This window comes from Eulemur rufifrons, chromosome 4, assembly GCF_041146395.1.
Source record: "Eulemur rufifrons isolate Redbay chromosome 4, OSU_ERuf_1, whole genome shotgun sequence".
In the NCBI taxonomy this organism is placed as follows: Eukaryota; Metazoa; Chordata; class Mammalia; order Primates; family Lemuridae; genus Eulemur; species Eulemur rufifrons.
This window is the reverse complement of record NC_090986.1, coordinates 59,724,464-59,741,525: the sequence shown is the minus strand read 5'-3', so window position 1 is coordinate 59,741,525 and position 17,062 is coordinate 59,724,464. Positions and strand designations below refer to the sequence as shown.

The 17,062-nt window shown below is 34.8% G+C and overlaps 1 protein-coding gene across 1 annotated transcript in view; it reads left to right on the top strand.

Annotated features, from left to right (window-relative positions):
• Positions 1-17,062, top strand: part of VWA8 (von Willebrand factor A domain containing 8) — a 316,757-nt gene that overhangs the window by 200,096 nt on the left and 99,599 nt on the right. Inside the window, exons 30-35 of the mRNA XM_069467672.1 lie at positions 3,648-3,758; positions 5,066-5,130; positions 5,565-5,690; positions 6,608-6,717; positions 7,388-7,542; positions 14,424-14,619. Coding sequence (XP_069323773.1) covers positions 3,648-3,758; positions 5,066-5,130; positions 5,565-5,690; positions 6,608-6,717; positions 7,388-7,542; positions 14,424-14,619 — 763 coding nt within the window. The remainder of the gene's footprint in view (positions 1-3,647; positions 3,759-5,065; positions 5,131-5,564; positions 5,691-6,607; positions 6,718-7,387; positions 7,543-14,423; positions 14,620-17,062) is intronic.

Sequence of the window (17,062 nt, the reverse complement as noted above, 5' to 3'; positions counted from 1 at the left end):
CTCAGAGAGTTCAAGTAACTTGTCCATTAGATGCACAGCAGAACTGAGATTCAAACCAAATTGGATTGACCCTACCAGAATTAAACTTCACCTACTCTCTCACTCACTTCATATCTTGGGGAAAAGATTAATTTGAAAAATTAAAAAGTATTCGTAATAGGGAATATTTTTTAAATACTAGAAGAAATATTGTTACTTACAAGAATTTAAAGGGAAAACTGTTACCTACCAAGAAATAATACTTTTAGACTGTAATCTAATCAAGGAAATATTGTATAAATAACATGTCAGTAATTCTCTGAGGAAATGTCAACTTTAACTTTAGTCCTTATCTATATAATTTTCCTGAATACTGAGTCAATAAGGGTTTTTAAGGTTTTGTTTTCACATTTTTTAACTTTCACTTTCTCCTAGAAGCAGAATTTATAAATATCTAGATATTGCTTATAAAAATTTGTGTCTGGAAAATTGGAGTGAAGGTTTTACTTTATAGATTTCCAACAAAATATCAATGCCATTGAATTAAATTCTATATCTAGAACAATCTGTCATAAAAAGCACATGATATTTTGGTGATTTATAATTCAGTAACTGAATCAAAATTTGAATGAGAGTCTAAATTTGGAGTATATATTCAATGTTGCCAAATTATGAGCTGTCAAATTAACTGTCAAATTTACATATACAAATTCTTTAAAAGTACCAGATTTTTAGATTCTCGGCAAGTGTTTTATTTTCTCAATAGATCCAATTATTTGGCAACATTGTTGATTAATACTGTGTTCGATTACAATGACTTTGATTAAAGAAAATATGGTTTTCATTATAAAACTGTGCTTGACTTCCATGGCCAGCACCTAGTCTCCTGGCGTTCTTATATGCTACCTTACTTATTCCTTTGGCCACAGTCTCAACAGTTTTCCAGACAGCTGCTTCAGCAACATGAGCAGACAAGCACAGCTTATCTGGGTACTTCTACTCTACCTGTCTCCTGAGCTACCTCTTCTTTTCCCAGAGACGATATCTTAGCTGTCTATTTTATAATATGGTCCTGTTAGGATATCAGATCTGTTGAATTCCATATGAACAGCACAAAGCTGTGAAATTTAACAACTGATAAATAATTCTAGTGGAATAAAAATGAGTAGACTGCCATCAATTCCTTCTTCCTTATTCTGTCCTAACTGAAAATGAAGCTAAACTATTAGAGAAATACTTTCGTGAATTCACCGATTACATGTCTTTTTAAAATAAAGCTTTGCTACAGATGCATTTCCCCAGTTAGTTTAAGAAGTTGTTCAAAAATTCCTTGCTAAAATAAAATCTTAAGTGAGGAAAGGGAAACTTTGCCATGCCTAAAAATAAAGACCCTCCCCTTCCCCCAACCCCCATGAGATTATTTATTACATCTGTACAAAGTTTAGAATTTCAGACTTTAGGACATTGAGGTCATCCAGAGGTTACTTTTCTCCCAGTCAAATACAAACATAATAAAATTGCTCACTCGCTTCTCCTCCCTGCCCCCCTTAAAGGAGCGCCAAAACCACAGTTACATGTACTCATATGTGACGCAAAATTCTATTTTTAAACGCAGACAGAATCTATCATTAGTCATTTACAGAAGGAAACCATTAACATTGAAAGGATGGAGCAACAGAACTCCTTCATGTTGCCAATTGCTTATAAAACTAATTCTAAATACAGCCATGGCTGGAAATATATACATGTTTTTTGTCACTTAGTAAGATACAGTTTTTCAGTTCACTTATGCCAAGTTATGAGCATATCAGTATTAGACCCTAAAAAGGAAGAAAATGGAAAACTATACTAACTTATTTTTTTGCTTAACCATATCTGTTTAATCAACTGCTTATTCTTCTGCCTAATCATTTTTGGGGATAAAACATTATTTTTAGAACTTTCTTTTGCTTAGAAAAGTTAATATTATCCCAGATTGCTTAGGTGCTAAGAATTCATGTTAATGTTGTACATATTTATCAGACAAAGACTTTCTCCATTAAAAAGTATTTACTCAGAAAAGATTTAATATAGAATGGAGACTTTGTAAATTTTTAACTTACATGTTTTCTGAAGGAAAACTCTAAGCTATCACTACCATTTTCAAAACTTTCAAGTTCTAGTGAATAATACTTCTTATATGTTAATTTCTAAATGAATATTCCTAATACATTCTTAATGGAGAATTACATGTTATATAGAATGATATATTCTAAGGGTGATGTTTGTGGAAAAATTAAAGCTTTGTCAACATGCTTAGTAAAATTTTTTAATACAGCCAAGATTCAGAATGTATGGTGTGAAGAAAGCTATGTTGTACAAATACTATTTTAATTCTTGAGCACCTCAACAAAATTAGCTTGTAAAATAAAGTTGAAACCACACTATGAGGTACTATATTTGCAGATGAATCATTAATCTTTTTAAATTTCTTTTTATTTCTCTAACTGTATTACATAATAGAGGGCAAGATCCATGATTAATTCATTGTTGTATTTTTCTTTGTGCTTTAAATTTAAGCTGCTCAATAAATGTTATGGAATAAATGAACAGTTCATATTTGATTGTTTTCTATACTTTTCAAGGTGTATATTACTTCTTTGTGTGCTGTGTGACTTTAATTTCCCCAAAGGAAGTTCTTCTTGAAATGAAAAGTTTATAAGGGTTAGGATAACTAGAGGAATCCTGAATTTAAAACAAAACAAAACAAAAACAAGAAAGAAAGAAAAAAAAGGAAAGAAAAGATAATTGCCTAACAATGAGGCCTGACAAACAACTTACTGGTGCCTTTTTGCAAACCTGCTAGTCTAATCTTCAAACGTCTTTATATTTTAAGTAAAACAGCCAACTTCTTTGTATCCCTTTAAAATGTTTAATCTATTCTGGCTTTCTCAGTTTGAAGTTCTTATTTCTCGTGTTTCTGTTCATGTATTTCAATGCTTACGGTTTATTTCTTTTCTTAAAAAATGCTCCTAATCACTGAGAGATTCCTTCATTGCATAGCTGTGATTAATAATGCTGAAGAAATCTCTTGTTTGTACATTATTACAGCACCAGTTATGAAAGATCTTTCAAGCTTAGTGAATTTCCAGATGAAGAACACTCATTACTAGCAAGGTTCATGGAGTCCTTCATATTTCTTGCTAACCTATCTTTATATCTATTTTGTACCTATTTTTTTGAATTGAACCTGGATTTATGAAAAGGATAAATGAGAATTATACACAATGTAAAAGAGCTTTCAACAGAGCATTCTCTAAGTGTAATTTTGATAAAAATAAATGAACTTTTAAAAATTATCAATCCTCTTAATTTCCTTGTTACTATATAATAAAACAGAATCATGGTTCAGCTAGCTTATATTTAGAAGGAAATAGTTTTAAGATAGAATCTTCAAAGAGAACACCTCCTACATTACATAATTAGAAACATCTTCATAAAACCACTTAAAACTCTAAATTCTGTATTAAGGAAAATCATTTAGTGTCTGTGATATCTCTTAAGTATCTCAATACTGTTGTCTTCACTTTGATTTATCACTATAACCTTCACTCTCAGATTGCCAAGGGGCTGCTGCTTTTTTAAAAAGGAACAAATCTTGAGCTTTTCACTGTTCTCTTTATTTTCAGAGTAATGTCATCCTGTTGTTAGATACCACTGGCCATGCCCTTCGTCGTCTCGTCCTTCCTTTGGAAGAGGTTGTATCTCAGAAACCTTCCTGGTGGAACAAGGAGGAAGCTGTACGGAATACCACATTTGTCCAGCAAATTGCCAAGGACTTTCTCTAGCTCTGTAACCAGAAAGATGCATGCCTGCCCATCCCTTTCAGTGCCTTCAATTTACTATAATGCACAAGAGAATTATTTTATTAATATTATGCATTTGTAGATATTAATGTAATACAAAGACATAGATATAGAAATATGTCTAAGTAAATATTAATAGCTTATTTTTATGTCCATCATACTCATATAAAGATTTTTCAGGACTGAACTAACAATAATAGAATGTTAAGAACTATTTGATTTGGGCCGGGCGCGGTGGCTCACGCCTGTAACCCTAGCACTCTGGGAGGCCGAGGCGGGTGGATTGCTCAAGGTCAGGAGTTCGAGACCAGCCTGAGCGAGACCCCGTCTCTACTAAAAATAGAAAGACATTATGTGGACACCTAAAAATCTATATAGAAAAAAAAAATTAGCCGGGCATAGTGGCGCATGCCTGTAGTCCCAGCTACTCGGGAGGCTGAGGCAGTAGGATCGCTTAAGCCCAGGAGTTTGAGGTTGCTGTGAGCTAAGCTGACGCCACGGCACTCACTCTAGCCTGGGCAACAAAGTGAGACTCTGTCTCAACAAAAAAATAAATAAATAAATAAATAAAGAACTATTTGATTATGATATTCATAATAAATTTCTAATCATGCAGTCAATTTAACCTGTTTTCCAGTTATGTAGTTATATTTTGGATTTATGTGACAAAACCATGAGTATGATACCCGATTTCCCCTACTAGGCAAATAAGTGTTTTGATTTATTATCTAAATTAAGCTAGTGTATAAACACTTTAGGCCAATCCAAGAGAATTTATTCTGCCATTCAGAAAAAGGTAATGGATATAAAACAAGGCTTACCCTCTGCCCTTGGGTAGTATGCCCAGCATACTTAGGTCTTAAAAGACCATGAAAAAAGAGATTTTTTTTTTATTATATCATAAATGTATTCAAATCCAAGAAACAAAGTGTAATATTCCCTATGTGTTTGTGTTGCAGTATAAATTCCATTGTTAACCACCAGGTAGCATGTTTATTTCTAAACAGTATTTGGTCATATTTTAAAAAAAATTTTTCTGAAGAGGTTTTAGTACATAGTTCACAGTAAATTTTGAAATATAGTTTAATCCATGTTATTGTAAGAGTCTGAGAGTATACTAACAGCTTCTTCGAGAATTACACATTTTACACATTGAAGAACTTTAAGGAGAAGCAACTAAAGAGAGACATGGCTGCATATAACAAATTTAATGTGAATATTTTGTTTTGTTTTGTCTTTAGGAAACTTATAAAATGTGTAAAGAATTTTCGCACAAAAACTGGCTAGTATTCTACAAAGAAAAAGGGTGAGCTCTTCATTGTAGAAGATTTAAGCTAGAGTCCTTATTGTGTCCATTCTATTTCCTGTTTAATTACACTTGTTTATTATAAAACTAACATAACCACATTATAAATGTTTTAGTGTAAAAGTAACTCTTCCCACAATATAGAATATTGAGAAACAGACATAAGAAAAGCTAACAGCACTCACAGTTCTGTGACAGAGCCACTACTAACATGGCAGCGGTCACTCTTCATTATTTTTTCTTAAGCACACCCTGACATAGTTTAGAATTTTGTATATCTTCTTTTCTCAGTTAACATTTTTCTATCTTATTACTTAGTCTTAAAAACATTCTTTTTAGGGTTGCATGATATATCATGAAATGATAATGTCATGGTCACTCAACCGTTATCCTCACCATTTCCTTTCAGATACAATTTTCTTCTCCTTTTTCAGGAACAGCCTGACTGTGCTGGATGTTCTAGAAGGGAGAACTCACACCATCTCACTTCCCATCAACCTCAAGACAGTTTTTCTCGTAGCTGAGGACAAGTGGCTTCTGGTGGAGAACAAAACAAATCAGTGAGTGGGTGGATCTATATAGCATCTCAGAGTGTGCTCAACCTTATTTTTCAAGTATCCAATATTCATACAGTTCTGTCTTCCTTGCATCTGTCTTTTAACAATTTCGGTATTTGCAGCATTTCTATAGGTGAGAGTTACAAAAAGGAAAGTGGGGGAGAAAATTAAAATAAATTAAATGTTGCTTCTCAGGGTATGACATTGAAATTACCGTAAAAAATAATGACTTTTATGTATAATTCATATTTATTTGGGCTTTTTCCCATTAACACATTGAGAATTCACTGTATTCTTGCCAAACTGGAGATACTTCAAAGTAGGTTTTCAGTTTATCCTCTTTTCAAAGAACCACAGTCTTCATCCTAAAGCTGTTGCCTTTTTGTGACCTCACAGAACTCATACCTTAGAAGTTTCTTTCTCTTTTCATCTAGTGTATTCTTATTTGTTTATGTTATGTTTGTGTTGTGGCTATACATCTGTATTTTAGAAATCTTTTAAGATTTAGAAATCTTACAAGTAAGTAGATCAGGGAGACTACAGTGGTGAGGGCTTTGGTCCCTTAGCTGGTCACAAATCAGAGGTCACGTTACTCCCTACTGGCTCATCAAAGAGTCATATCAAGAGAGGGCTCCATGATAATAAGGGTGTGCCCCATTAGAGTTGCTTTTTTTTTAAACAGCCTTTCCTCCTATAGGAAGTGTTGGAGTTTTGTTTCACATTTATTACTGCATTGTTATCGTACACTGCTCTTTAACACAACGTTGAGAAGTTATTTGTTAATTCATCATGAAACTGAAACTGCAAATTATGCTCATACTATAAAAAATATTTTGGGGGAGATCTAATTTTTCTTAGTCTGGCCTTACCATTGCTAGAAAAAGAAAAACTTTTCACTTACAAGTTTTGTATGTTTACAGGAAATATCTTTTAACTAAGCCTGCACACATCGAATCTGAGGGCAGTGGAGTTTGCCAGTTGTATGTGTTGAAAGAGGAGCTGCCTAGCGCAGGGTTTGGAATCACACAAGGTAAATACTATGTTCTCTGTGTTTATGTGGGTGCTGTGTGGGTGCATGCTTGTACACATACTGTCTTCTAGCATCATTTAAGAATAACATCACCCTATATTAAGTTTATACCAAAAGAAAAAACTTAGTCACTACACTAGAAATAGTAAGAATCTGCCATATTTCAAATCACCATAAGGAAGCTCCCTCTTTTGATATCTGTCCTCAAATCTTTTTAACTAACAAATCAGAATTTTTATAAATACAAAATACATTTATGTTCCAAGTCTAATTTAGGATAGCATCTTTTCTTTTTTCCGTAGACCATCAGGAAATGATTAATTCATCACAGTTTTGGGGAGTAAATAGTTTTTATGAAAAAATCTAAAACATACCATTGCCAACACTGGGTTGTGTCAGTTTCACATCTTTTCTATCGAGAGCTATTAATCATATTTATTGCTAATCAAATTTTGAATTCCATAAATATTTGGAACCACTATGGGAAGAAGCCTTGACTGTAAAAACAACGTTTTCTCAAATAAAAGCCCATAAATCTAATTTAAAATATTTTCTCTTTTTTACCTTGTTCTTTTCTGTTTGAGTTATTGAGAATGAAATCTTGCAAAAAATTAATTTCTGGAGCATTTTAAGGGCATATAGTGTCTAATGTTTGTCTGACAATTTTCAGAAACAGAGTTCAGCATACCTCATAAAATTTCAAGTGATCAACTATCATCTGAAAATCTAAGTTCAGCTGTGGGACAAAAGATTGCCTCTCCCAACCGAATTCTCTCAGATGACAACAGTTATGCTACAATAGTTGTTGGTTTTCCAGATCTCATGGTAAGCATCGATTTTATAAATTTTTGAATATATATTTCTTACCCTCACATTGACCTTATCTGAGGGGTAATTAAAAACACAATAATTTTCGGAAAGTTTGCATTCCAAATCAGTCATTAAAAATATGTTCTACCTATATGGTTTCATTATTTAAAAAAAATTAACTTTTAAAATATAATACAATGATATAACTTAGTAAGGGGAAATGAGTATTCTCCATATGTGGGAGTCTGTGTGGCACAGTTAAATGCTTAACCTACTGATGTTGATTTTGTATCATGTCATCTTAATATGTGCTCATGGAATCTGCCAATAGACTAATAAAGTAGCAAGTCATCTAGAATTTTTTGATGTTAAACTTGTTGAGTTGGCATTACTGTAGACTAAGTTTTTCAACACTCATGAACATCAATTCACTTTCCATTGAGTTTTGCTCTGGTTATCGTATCTTTGCAGCATCCAGGTTATACTATAATCGCTAATAGTCTCAACTTATTTTTCTCTTGGATGGGCCCTGCTTCTTTTATATGCTGTTATCTATAAAGGAGAGGCTATTTGTAATTGACTTCACATGAAACTGAGTACCAACTACCCCTGATGGAAATGTGAGAAAATGAAATGTAAAAGTTATTTCAGTCCAAGTTGCCATCTAATAACCTTAGATGTAGCTCCATGTGTTTTGATTAAGCATTTAATTTTCATAATTTCCTTTGTAACTTTGAGGTGGAATGATAGAATCATTTAAAGACAAAAAATATGGGCTCTGCTTGATAGTACACCAAATCTCATATGCCTCAAAATTTTAATGTAAGTAATGAATGGTGGGTCCTTCAGGATATAAGGCATTTGAAATCCAAAACCCAATGGATACTATGTGGCTTAGGACTTTGCCATATCTTTTTCTAATTATCAAGTAAAAAGCATTTGCTATCATATTATACAATTCAAAATGAAACATATTGTTGGAATACAGTGTCTACAGTATCCCTGGTTATATAAAAGGGAGTGTTTCATATGCTTTCTATAATGCTTGCTGCTGTGAGTAGTAAAAATATTGGAACTTTGTTCCAGAAGGTGGAACTATTTAAAAATTGATCTTCTAATCACCTTCTTCTGATTGAAGAAATTAGTATAGAAATAAAATGTTACCATAAAAAGGTTAGGAAAGCTGAGTATAAGACACTGTTTGTATTAACGCTATAGAAATCCTTTATAGCCTGTGAGACTAGTGACCTTGTTAAAATGAATGCTATAGCCCTGCTACTTAGTATGGTACCTACCACGTAGAAGACATTCAATGAGTGTTTGTTAAATGGAAGATTAGAGTCAGCTAGGCAGCCTTTCAGCCTTTATGATAACAATCATATTTGTAGGCCCCAATACAATAGTCAGGTTCTGTGCTATTCTAAGCCGTTTTAGACATAATGGTTAATTTTTATAACAACTGTATGAGGTTTTACAGATGAAAAAACAGAAACAGAGGTTATATTCTCCAGCCACAAAGATTGTAAGTAATGAGATTTGATCTCAAGTGTGACTAGCCCTCTCACCCACATCCTTTCTGCCACACCACACTGCCTTTTTGCTTTTATGTGAATTTCTTTGGATTCTCTATAAAACTGTCAACTAAGGGATATACATATATATATATATATATATATATTTTTTTTTTTTTTTTTTTTTTTTTTTTGAGACAGAGTCTTGCTCTGTTACCTGGGCTAGAGTGAGTGCCGTGGCGTCAGCCTAGCTCACAGCAACCTAAAACTCCTGGGCTTAAGCAATCCTTCCGCCTCAGCCTCCCGAGTAGCTGGGACTACAGGCATGTGCCACCATGCCCGGCTAATTTTTTCTATATATATATTTTTAGTTGACCAGATAATTTCTTTCTTTTTTTAGTAGAGACAGGGTCTCACTCTTGCTCAGGCTGGTTTCGAACTCCTGACCTCGAGCGATCCACCCACCTTGGCCTCCCAGAGTGCTAGGATTACAGGCATGAGCCACTGCGCCCGGCCTACATATCTTTTTATATAACTTTTTTATACAATTATCAGTGGCACCTAAATTATTATAAACTTATAAAACTTTCTTAACCTAATACCAAATAGCTATGAAAAACCTATAGCAAATATCATCATCAATAATGAAACGTTAAAAGCATCCCTTTTCTTACCAAGAATAAGACAAGGATACCCACTGTCAACACTTCCATCAAACATACTACTGCTGTCATAGACGTGATACATAAAGAAAAAAATGATAAACTGTACTTTATCAAAATTAAAAACTTAAGCTCTACGAAAGACACTGTTAAGAGAAGGAAAAGACAATCTACAGGCTGGAAGAAAATATTTGGAAACCACATTTCCAACAAAGAACTTGTATCTAGAATATATGGAGATTCTTAAAACTCAACAGTAAGAAAACAAATAACCCAGTTTTTAAAATGAGCAAACAGTAGGCTAGTGTGAGGTATCAGAAATCAGAGCCTAAACAGCTTAAGGACATCCATGGTGTGTGTTTGTGTGTGTGGTGGGGAATGACCACTGGTGATGGGCATCAAGTTCCAAGCAGGATTAAGGTGGCATCCCTGGGGGGGGGGGGGAGGCAGCCTGGCATGGGCTGTGGGAGCCCAAGTAAGGTAAGGAGGCTGTCCCTGTGGGAGTGTAGCCCAGTGTGGACTGTCAGGACCCAAGCAGGGAGAACAGGCATCTGCCCAGAGGGCAAAGTTAGTGATGGAGGTGGGAGATGGATCACATACAGTGAACTTGAGCAAGAAGTGAATAGATCAAGGATAATGAAATACATTAAAGATAATGAATAGGGCTTCTTTTTCCCAGTATATGTTGTTGTCTGCTTTGTCAAAGATCAGTTGGCTGTAGGTAGATAGGTTTATATCTGGGTTCTGTATTTTTTTGTTCCATTGGTCTATGTCTCTATTTTTGTACCAATACTATGCTGTTTTGGTTACTGTAGCCTTGTAGTATATTTTGAAGTCTGGTACTGTGATGCCAAAGATTTGTTCTTTTTGCCAAAGATTGCTTTGGCTATTCAGGCTCTTTTCTGGTTCCAAATGAAGCATGTAATTATTTTTTTCTAGGTCTGTGAAGAATGACATTGGTATTTTGATGGGGAATGCATTGAATCTGTAAATCACATTGGATGTATGGACATTTTAACAATGTTGATTCTGCCAATCCATGACCATGATATGTTTTTCCATTTGTTTGTGTCTGCTGCGATTTCTTTCTGCATTGTTTTGCAGTTCTCCTTGTAAAGATCTTTCACCTCCTTGGTTAAGTATATTCCTAGATATTTTCTTTTCTTTGTTGGTACTGTGAATGGTATTGTCGTTGATTTGACTCTCAGCCTAACTGTTATTGGTATATAGAAATTCTAATGATTTATGTACATTGATTTTGTATCCTAAGACTTTTTGAATTTATTTATCAATTCCAGAAGTCTCTTGGTAAAGTCTTTGGGATTTTCTAGGTACAAGATTGTGTCACCAGTGAAGAGCAATAGTTTGACCTCCTCTTTCCCAATTTAGATACACTTTAAATCTTTCTCTTGCCTGATTGTTCTGGCCAGGACTTCTAGCACTATGTTGGATAGTAGTGGTGACAGTGGGCACCCTTGTGTTGGTCCAGTTCTTAGGGAGAATGTTTTCAACTTTTCCCCATTCAGCGTGATGTTGGCTGTGGGTTTGTCATGTATGGCTTTTATAATTTTGAGATATGTTCCTTCTATGCCTAGTTTGTTGAGGATTTTTATCATGAAAGGTGCTGGATTTTGTCGAATGCTTGTTCTGCATCTATTGAGGTGATAATATGGTCTTTTTTTTTTTTTGCTTATATTTATGTGGTGAATTACATTTATTGATTTATGTACGTTGAACCATCCCTGCATCCCTGGGATGAAGTCCACTTTGGTCCTGGTGGATTATTTGTTTTGATATGCTGCTGCATTCAGTTTGCTAGTATTTTATTGAGGATTTTTACATCTGTATTCATAGGGATATTGGTCTACAGTTTTCTGTTTTTGTTGTGTCCTATTCAATAAATCGCTCTGGGAAAATTGGATAGCCACATGCACAAGATTGAAACATGACCCCTATTTCTCACCCCTCACAAAAATTAATTCAAGATGGGTAAAAGACTTAAATGAAAAGCACAAAACCATAAGAATTCTAGAGGAAAATGTAGATAATATGGATAATGGCCTAGGCAAAGAATTTATGCATAAGACCCCAATGGCAATCATAGCAACCATAAAAATAATTAATGTGATTTGATTAAACTAAAAAGCTTCTGCACAGCTAAGGAAATAAGTAACAGAGCAAACAGACAACCTACAGAATGGGAGAAAATATTTATGAGCCGTATATCTGATAAAGGGCTAGTAACCAGAATCTACAAAGAGTTCAAACAAATCAGCAAGAAAAAAACAAACATCTCCATTAAAAAGTGGGCAAAAGATGTGAACAGTAGCTTTTCAAAAGAAGATAGACAAATAGCCCATAAACATATGAAAAAAATGTTCAACATCACAAATCATCAGGGAAATGCAAATTAAAACCACAATGAGATATCAGCTTACCCCTGTTAGAATGGCTTTTATTAAAAAGTCGAAAAAATAACAGATGCTGGCATGGATACAGAGAGAAAGGAACACTTATTCACTGTTGGTGGGACTGCAAATTAGTACAGCTTCTATGGAAAACAGTATGGAGATTCCTCAAAGAACTATTAACAAAAGTAGATGTACCATTTGATCCAGCAATCCCACTATTGGGTATCTACCCAAAGGAAAAGAAGTCTTTCTATCAAATAGACACCTGCACTCAAATGTATATTGCAGCATAGTTCAAAATTGCAAAAATGTAGAATTAACCCAAGTGCCTCTCAATTCATGAGTAGATTAACAAAATGTGGTATATGTATACCATGGAGTATTACTCAGCCATAAAAAATGATGAATTAATGCAACAATTTGGATGGAACTGGAGACTGTTATCCTAAGTGAAGTATCTAAAGAATGGAAAACAAACACTACATATACTCTCTATTAAATTGGAACTAACCGATGAGCACACATATGTACAGAGGGAAGTAAAACTCAGTAGAAATCAAGCAGGGAGGAGGAGGAGGGAGGAAGGAAGGGGCAAAAACCTACCTAATGGGTATAATGAACTCTGTCTGGGTGATGGGCACAACTATAGCCGTGACCTAAGCACATTACAAAAGTGATACATGTACCCCCAAATTTTGTACCCATTTAATACTTTGAACTTTTAAAAAAAGGGTAATGAAATAATAAGAATAATGAAAACAGGTTTCTAACTATTAGAGAAGGGTGTTACAGATACTGGAAGGAAGAAAACTAGAGTGAACCCTGTAGTTGTTGGATTAGAATTGGATATATTTGTGTAAACTCATAGTTTTCAATGTATTTAGGTAGATATAGAAATAAAATTAAAAGTAAATGTGAAAAATAAATGAGCAAAAGACTTGAGCAAATACTTCACCAAAGAGGATATAGGGATGGCAAATAAGTACATGAAAAGGTATTCAACATCATTAGTCATTGGAGAAATGCAAATTAAAACCATGATGAGATACTACAACATGCCTGTTAGACCAAGTACTGACAAGGATGCAGAGCAAATGCAAGTCATACATTTTTATGGAAATGCAAGGGCAAACAATAACAAAGACATCCCCAAAGAAGAACCAAGCAGAGGTATTCTCCCTATTAAATTTCAAGGCTTATTATTAATATAAAATCTCAGTAACTAAGATTTTATACTTACAGGTAGAAAAATGTACAATGCAACAGAATATGGTACCCAACAACACATGCATGCATATATAGGACTATGTTTTATGATAGTATTGCAGTGAGCAAAAGTTAGTTGTATCTGGACAATTAGCTGCTATGTGGGGGAAAAAAAGGGTGAACATGGGTCCTGCCTGATGCCATTCACAAAAATAAATTCCTGATAGGTTAAGGATTTACATATGAAAAACAAAACCTTAAAACTTTTAGAGAAAACATAGGAAAATATCTTTCTGATCTTGGGAAGGATAAATACATACATGCATACATGGTAAAATTTTAAAGTCAAGTAAGGAAAAAAACCACAAAATTCTAGGAGAGTTAAATCTAGGGGAGACAGAGATGTGATCAGGAAGGGGCACTCCAAGGGCTTCAGAAATGCTAGTTATATTCCATTGTTTATGCCAAATAAACAATAGATTCATAGGTATTCATGGGTTTTGTTGTTGTTGTTGTTATTGTTTTGAGACAGAGTCTAACTCTGTCACTCCCATAGAGTGCAGTGGCATCATCATAGCTCACTGCAACCTCAAACTCCTGGGCTCAAGCGATCCTCCTGCCTCAGCCTCATGAGTAGCTGGGACTATGGGCACACACCACAACACTTGGCTAATTTTTCTATTTTTAGTAGAGACAGGTCTTGCTCTTGCTCAGGCTGGTCTCAAACTCCTGAACTCAGGCAGTCCTCCCACCTCCGCCTCCCAGAGTGGTAGGATTACAGGCATGAGCCACTACGCATGGCCTTAATATTTTTAAACCAACTATATTGCTATAGTCCCTCTTTTTGGTTGTAATTTACTTCAAGATAAAAAATTTAACTTGTATATTTCACACTTATTGGAAAATTGTGATTATTGTTGAAGCAGCTATGTCTTGTACTACATTAAAAAATATTGAGGAATAATTTGATTTTCTTATACTTATGAAACATCCATTTACCACTAATCTGCTTAAAGGGTTAGATTGCTAAAGTTGTGGTGAATGTCATATATGGACTTCAGTACTTTAATCTCTCTTTTTTTCTTTTTATCTTTTTTTTAAATCAGTCACCCAGTGAAGTTTATTCTTGGAAGAGGCCATCATCTTTGCATAAACCCAATGTCACTGATACGGCATTCTATGGCAGAAAAAAGAAAAATGGGACTCCAAAACAAAGCAATTGTGTGACTCTTGTAGATACTAATCAGGTAGTCAGGATTTTGCCTCCAGGAGAAGTCCCTCTAAAAGATGTCTATCCAAAAGGTAAGAAATTTACCAATTTTTAATTTACCAAGGTGGCTACAGGTAGCTTGCCTTTGGTAGGGGATATTTAACTCATCATTCTCATTTCATATTTGTAAAGATGGAACATTCTGACAAGTCTAGAAGTAACTAAAAAAACCTATGTGTATTCAGAAAGTTCTCACTGATTTCACAGTGTATGATTGCAGCCACTACTATTAGAACTCATCTTCATTCTCATTGCAATCTATACAATAACTTTACTTAGAACATGTTTTTGAAGAGCCTTTTAGAAATGATTAGGATATTAGGCATAGAAACCAGGGCCTGATTTTTGTCTTAAACTCCTAAGACTAAAGGCCAAGAACTTATTATGCAGACTGATTCATTTATAGGTGTTCTCAAAGTCAACTTATGTTTATTACTATATAACATATCAAGTCCTGTGCTGATCATTTCTCCTTGTATAAATTCACTTAATCTTCAAAACCCATCCTGTTGTTACTACGCTTTCTAATTTATATGTGAAAACATCCTAACACAGAGGTAAAATAACTGGCCCAGGATCACCCCACCAGTGGCCAGCAGAACCCAGATTTGCACCATAATCTTCTAATCTCAAATCTAGAACCATTCTTGTTGAGTCGAAATGACATTCATCGTGATGGATAATTATGAAAAATTTTGATAATTGAGTTGTTGACTATTATTTTTTGCATGATAGTGGTAGTAGTATGTTATCCTGTGTTTACATTTTTTATATTAGTGTGGACTTCACAAATATAATGCTAAATGTATTAATATTATAATAATCTATTACCAGGTTTGAAAAGTCCTGGTTATAATGATAATATCTATAATTAGGTCCTTATAAACTGAAACTCATGGAAAATAAATCCCTATTTCCTTAAAATGTTTTCTTATGGTAGAAGAGGTAGATGTATAAACTGACAATTGCAGTACAGTGTAATAAATGCTATGATAGGAGGATTCACAAGGTGATACGTGAACACGAAGGAGAAGCTTACAACCCAGACTGGGAATTATGAATAGACTGTTGAAAGATGAGTAGGAGTTAATCAACGGAAGGGATTGGTCCAGGAAAAGGGAGTCCCAGGAAAGGTGCAAGGACTTGGCAGAGCATTTCAGGAATTACAAGAAGTTCTGTACCAGAGCTTGTGCACCTTCATTTACCCAGAAACCTGGGCCTCTTCACACTCATCCTTCACATCTGATTCATCAGCAATCACCATGTCCTTTTGATACAACTTTGCTAATAAATGTTGTATCTACCTGCTTGTCTCCAACTCTATTGCCACGTCCCATCCAAAGCACCACCGTCTTGCACTAGAATATTGCCATAGCTTCCTAACAGTGTTACCTCTGCCACACTTTTCCCCTCCTACATGTTCTTCACATATCAGACAGAGTGATATTTTTAAAGTACAGTGTACATTTGTTCTTAGTAAGGTCTAGTTTATATACAGTAAAATTCACCCTCCTTAGTGTGTAGTTCTGTAAGTTTAACAAACACAAACAATTGTGTAATCACCACCACAACTGATATAGAAGAGTTTCATTATCCCAAAAGCCTCCCCCATATGACTTTGTGGTCAACCCCTCCACTTACCCTCAACGCACCACTGATCTGATTTCTGTCCTTATAGATTTGCCCTTAACAGAATATCACATAAATGGAATCATACCGTATGTAGTCTTTTGAGTCTGGCTTCATTCACTTCATATAATGTATCTGAAAATCATTTATGTTTTGTGTACCAGTAGTCTGTTTCTTTTTATTGCCTAGTTGTTGTCTATTATATGGATGTATCACAGTTTGTTTATCTATTCACTAGTTGATGGATATATGGATTGTTTCCAGCCTTTGGCATTAATGAGTAAAGTTATTATAAACATTTGTACACAGGTTTTTCAGTGAACACAAGCTTTTGCTTCACTTTGGTAAATACCTAGGAATGGCTTTTTCTTTTTTTTTTTTTTTTGAGACAGAGTCTCACTCTGTTGCCTGGGCTAAAGTGCTGTGGCATCAGCCTAGCTCACAGTAACCTCAAACTCCTGGGCTCAAGCAATCCTTCTGCCTCAGCCTCCCAAGTAGCTGGGACTACAGGCATGCGCCACCATGCCCAGCTAATTTTTTCTATATATTTTTAGTTGTCCAGCTACTTTCTTTATATTTTTAGTAGAGACAAGGTCTTGCTCTTGCTCAGGCTGGTCTTGAACTCCTGAGCTCAAACAATCCTCCCGCCTCAGCCTCCCAGAGTGCTAGGATTATAGGCATGAGCCATTGCGGCCCAGCCAGGAATGGCATTTTTGCATCATAAAATAAAACTATCAAACTGTATTCCGAAGTGGCAATACCATTTTGCATTCCTATCAGCAATGAATGAAAATCTATGTGCTCTGCATCCCTGCCAGTACTTGGTATTGTCAGTTTTTCACCATT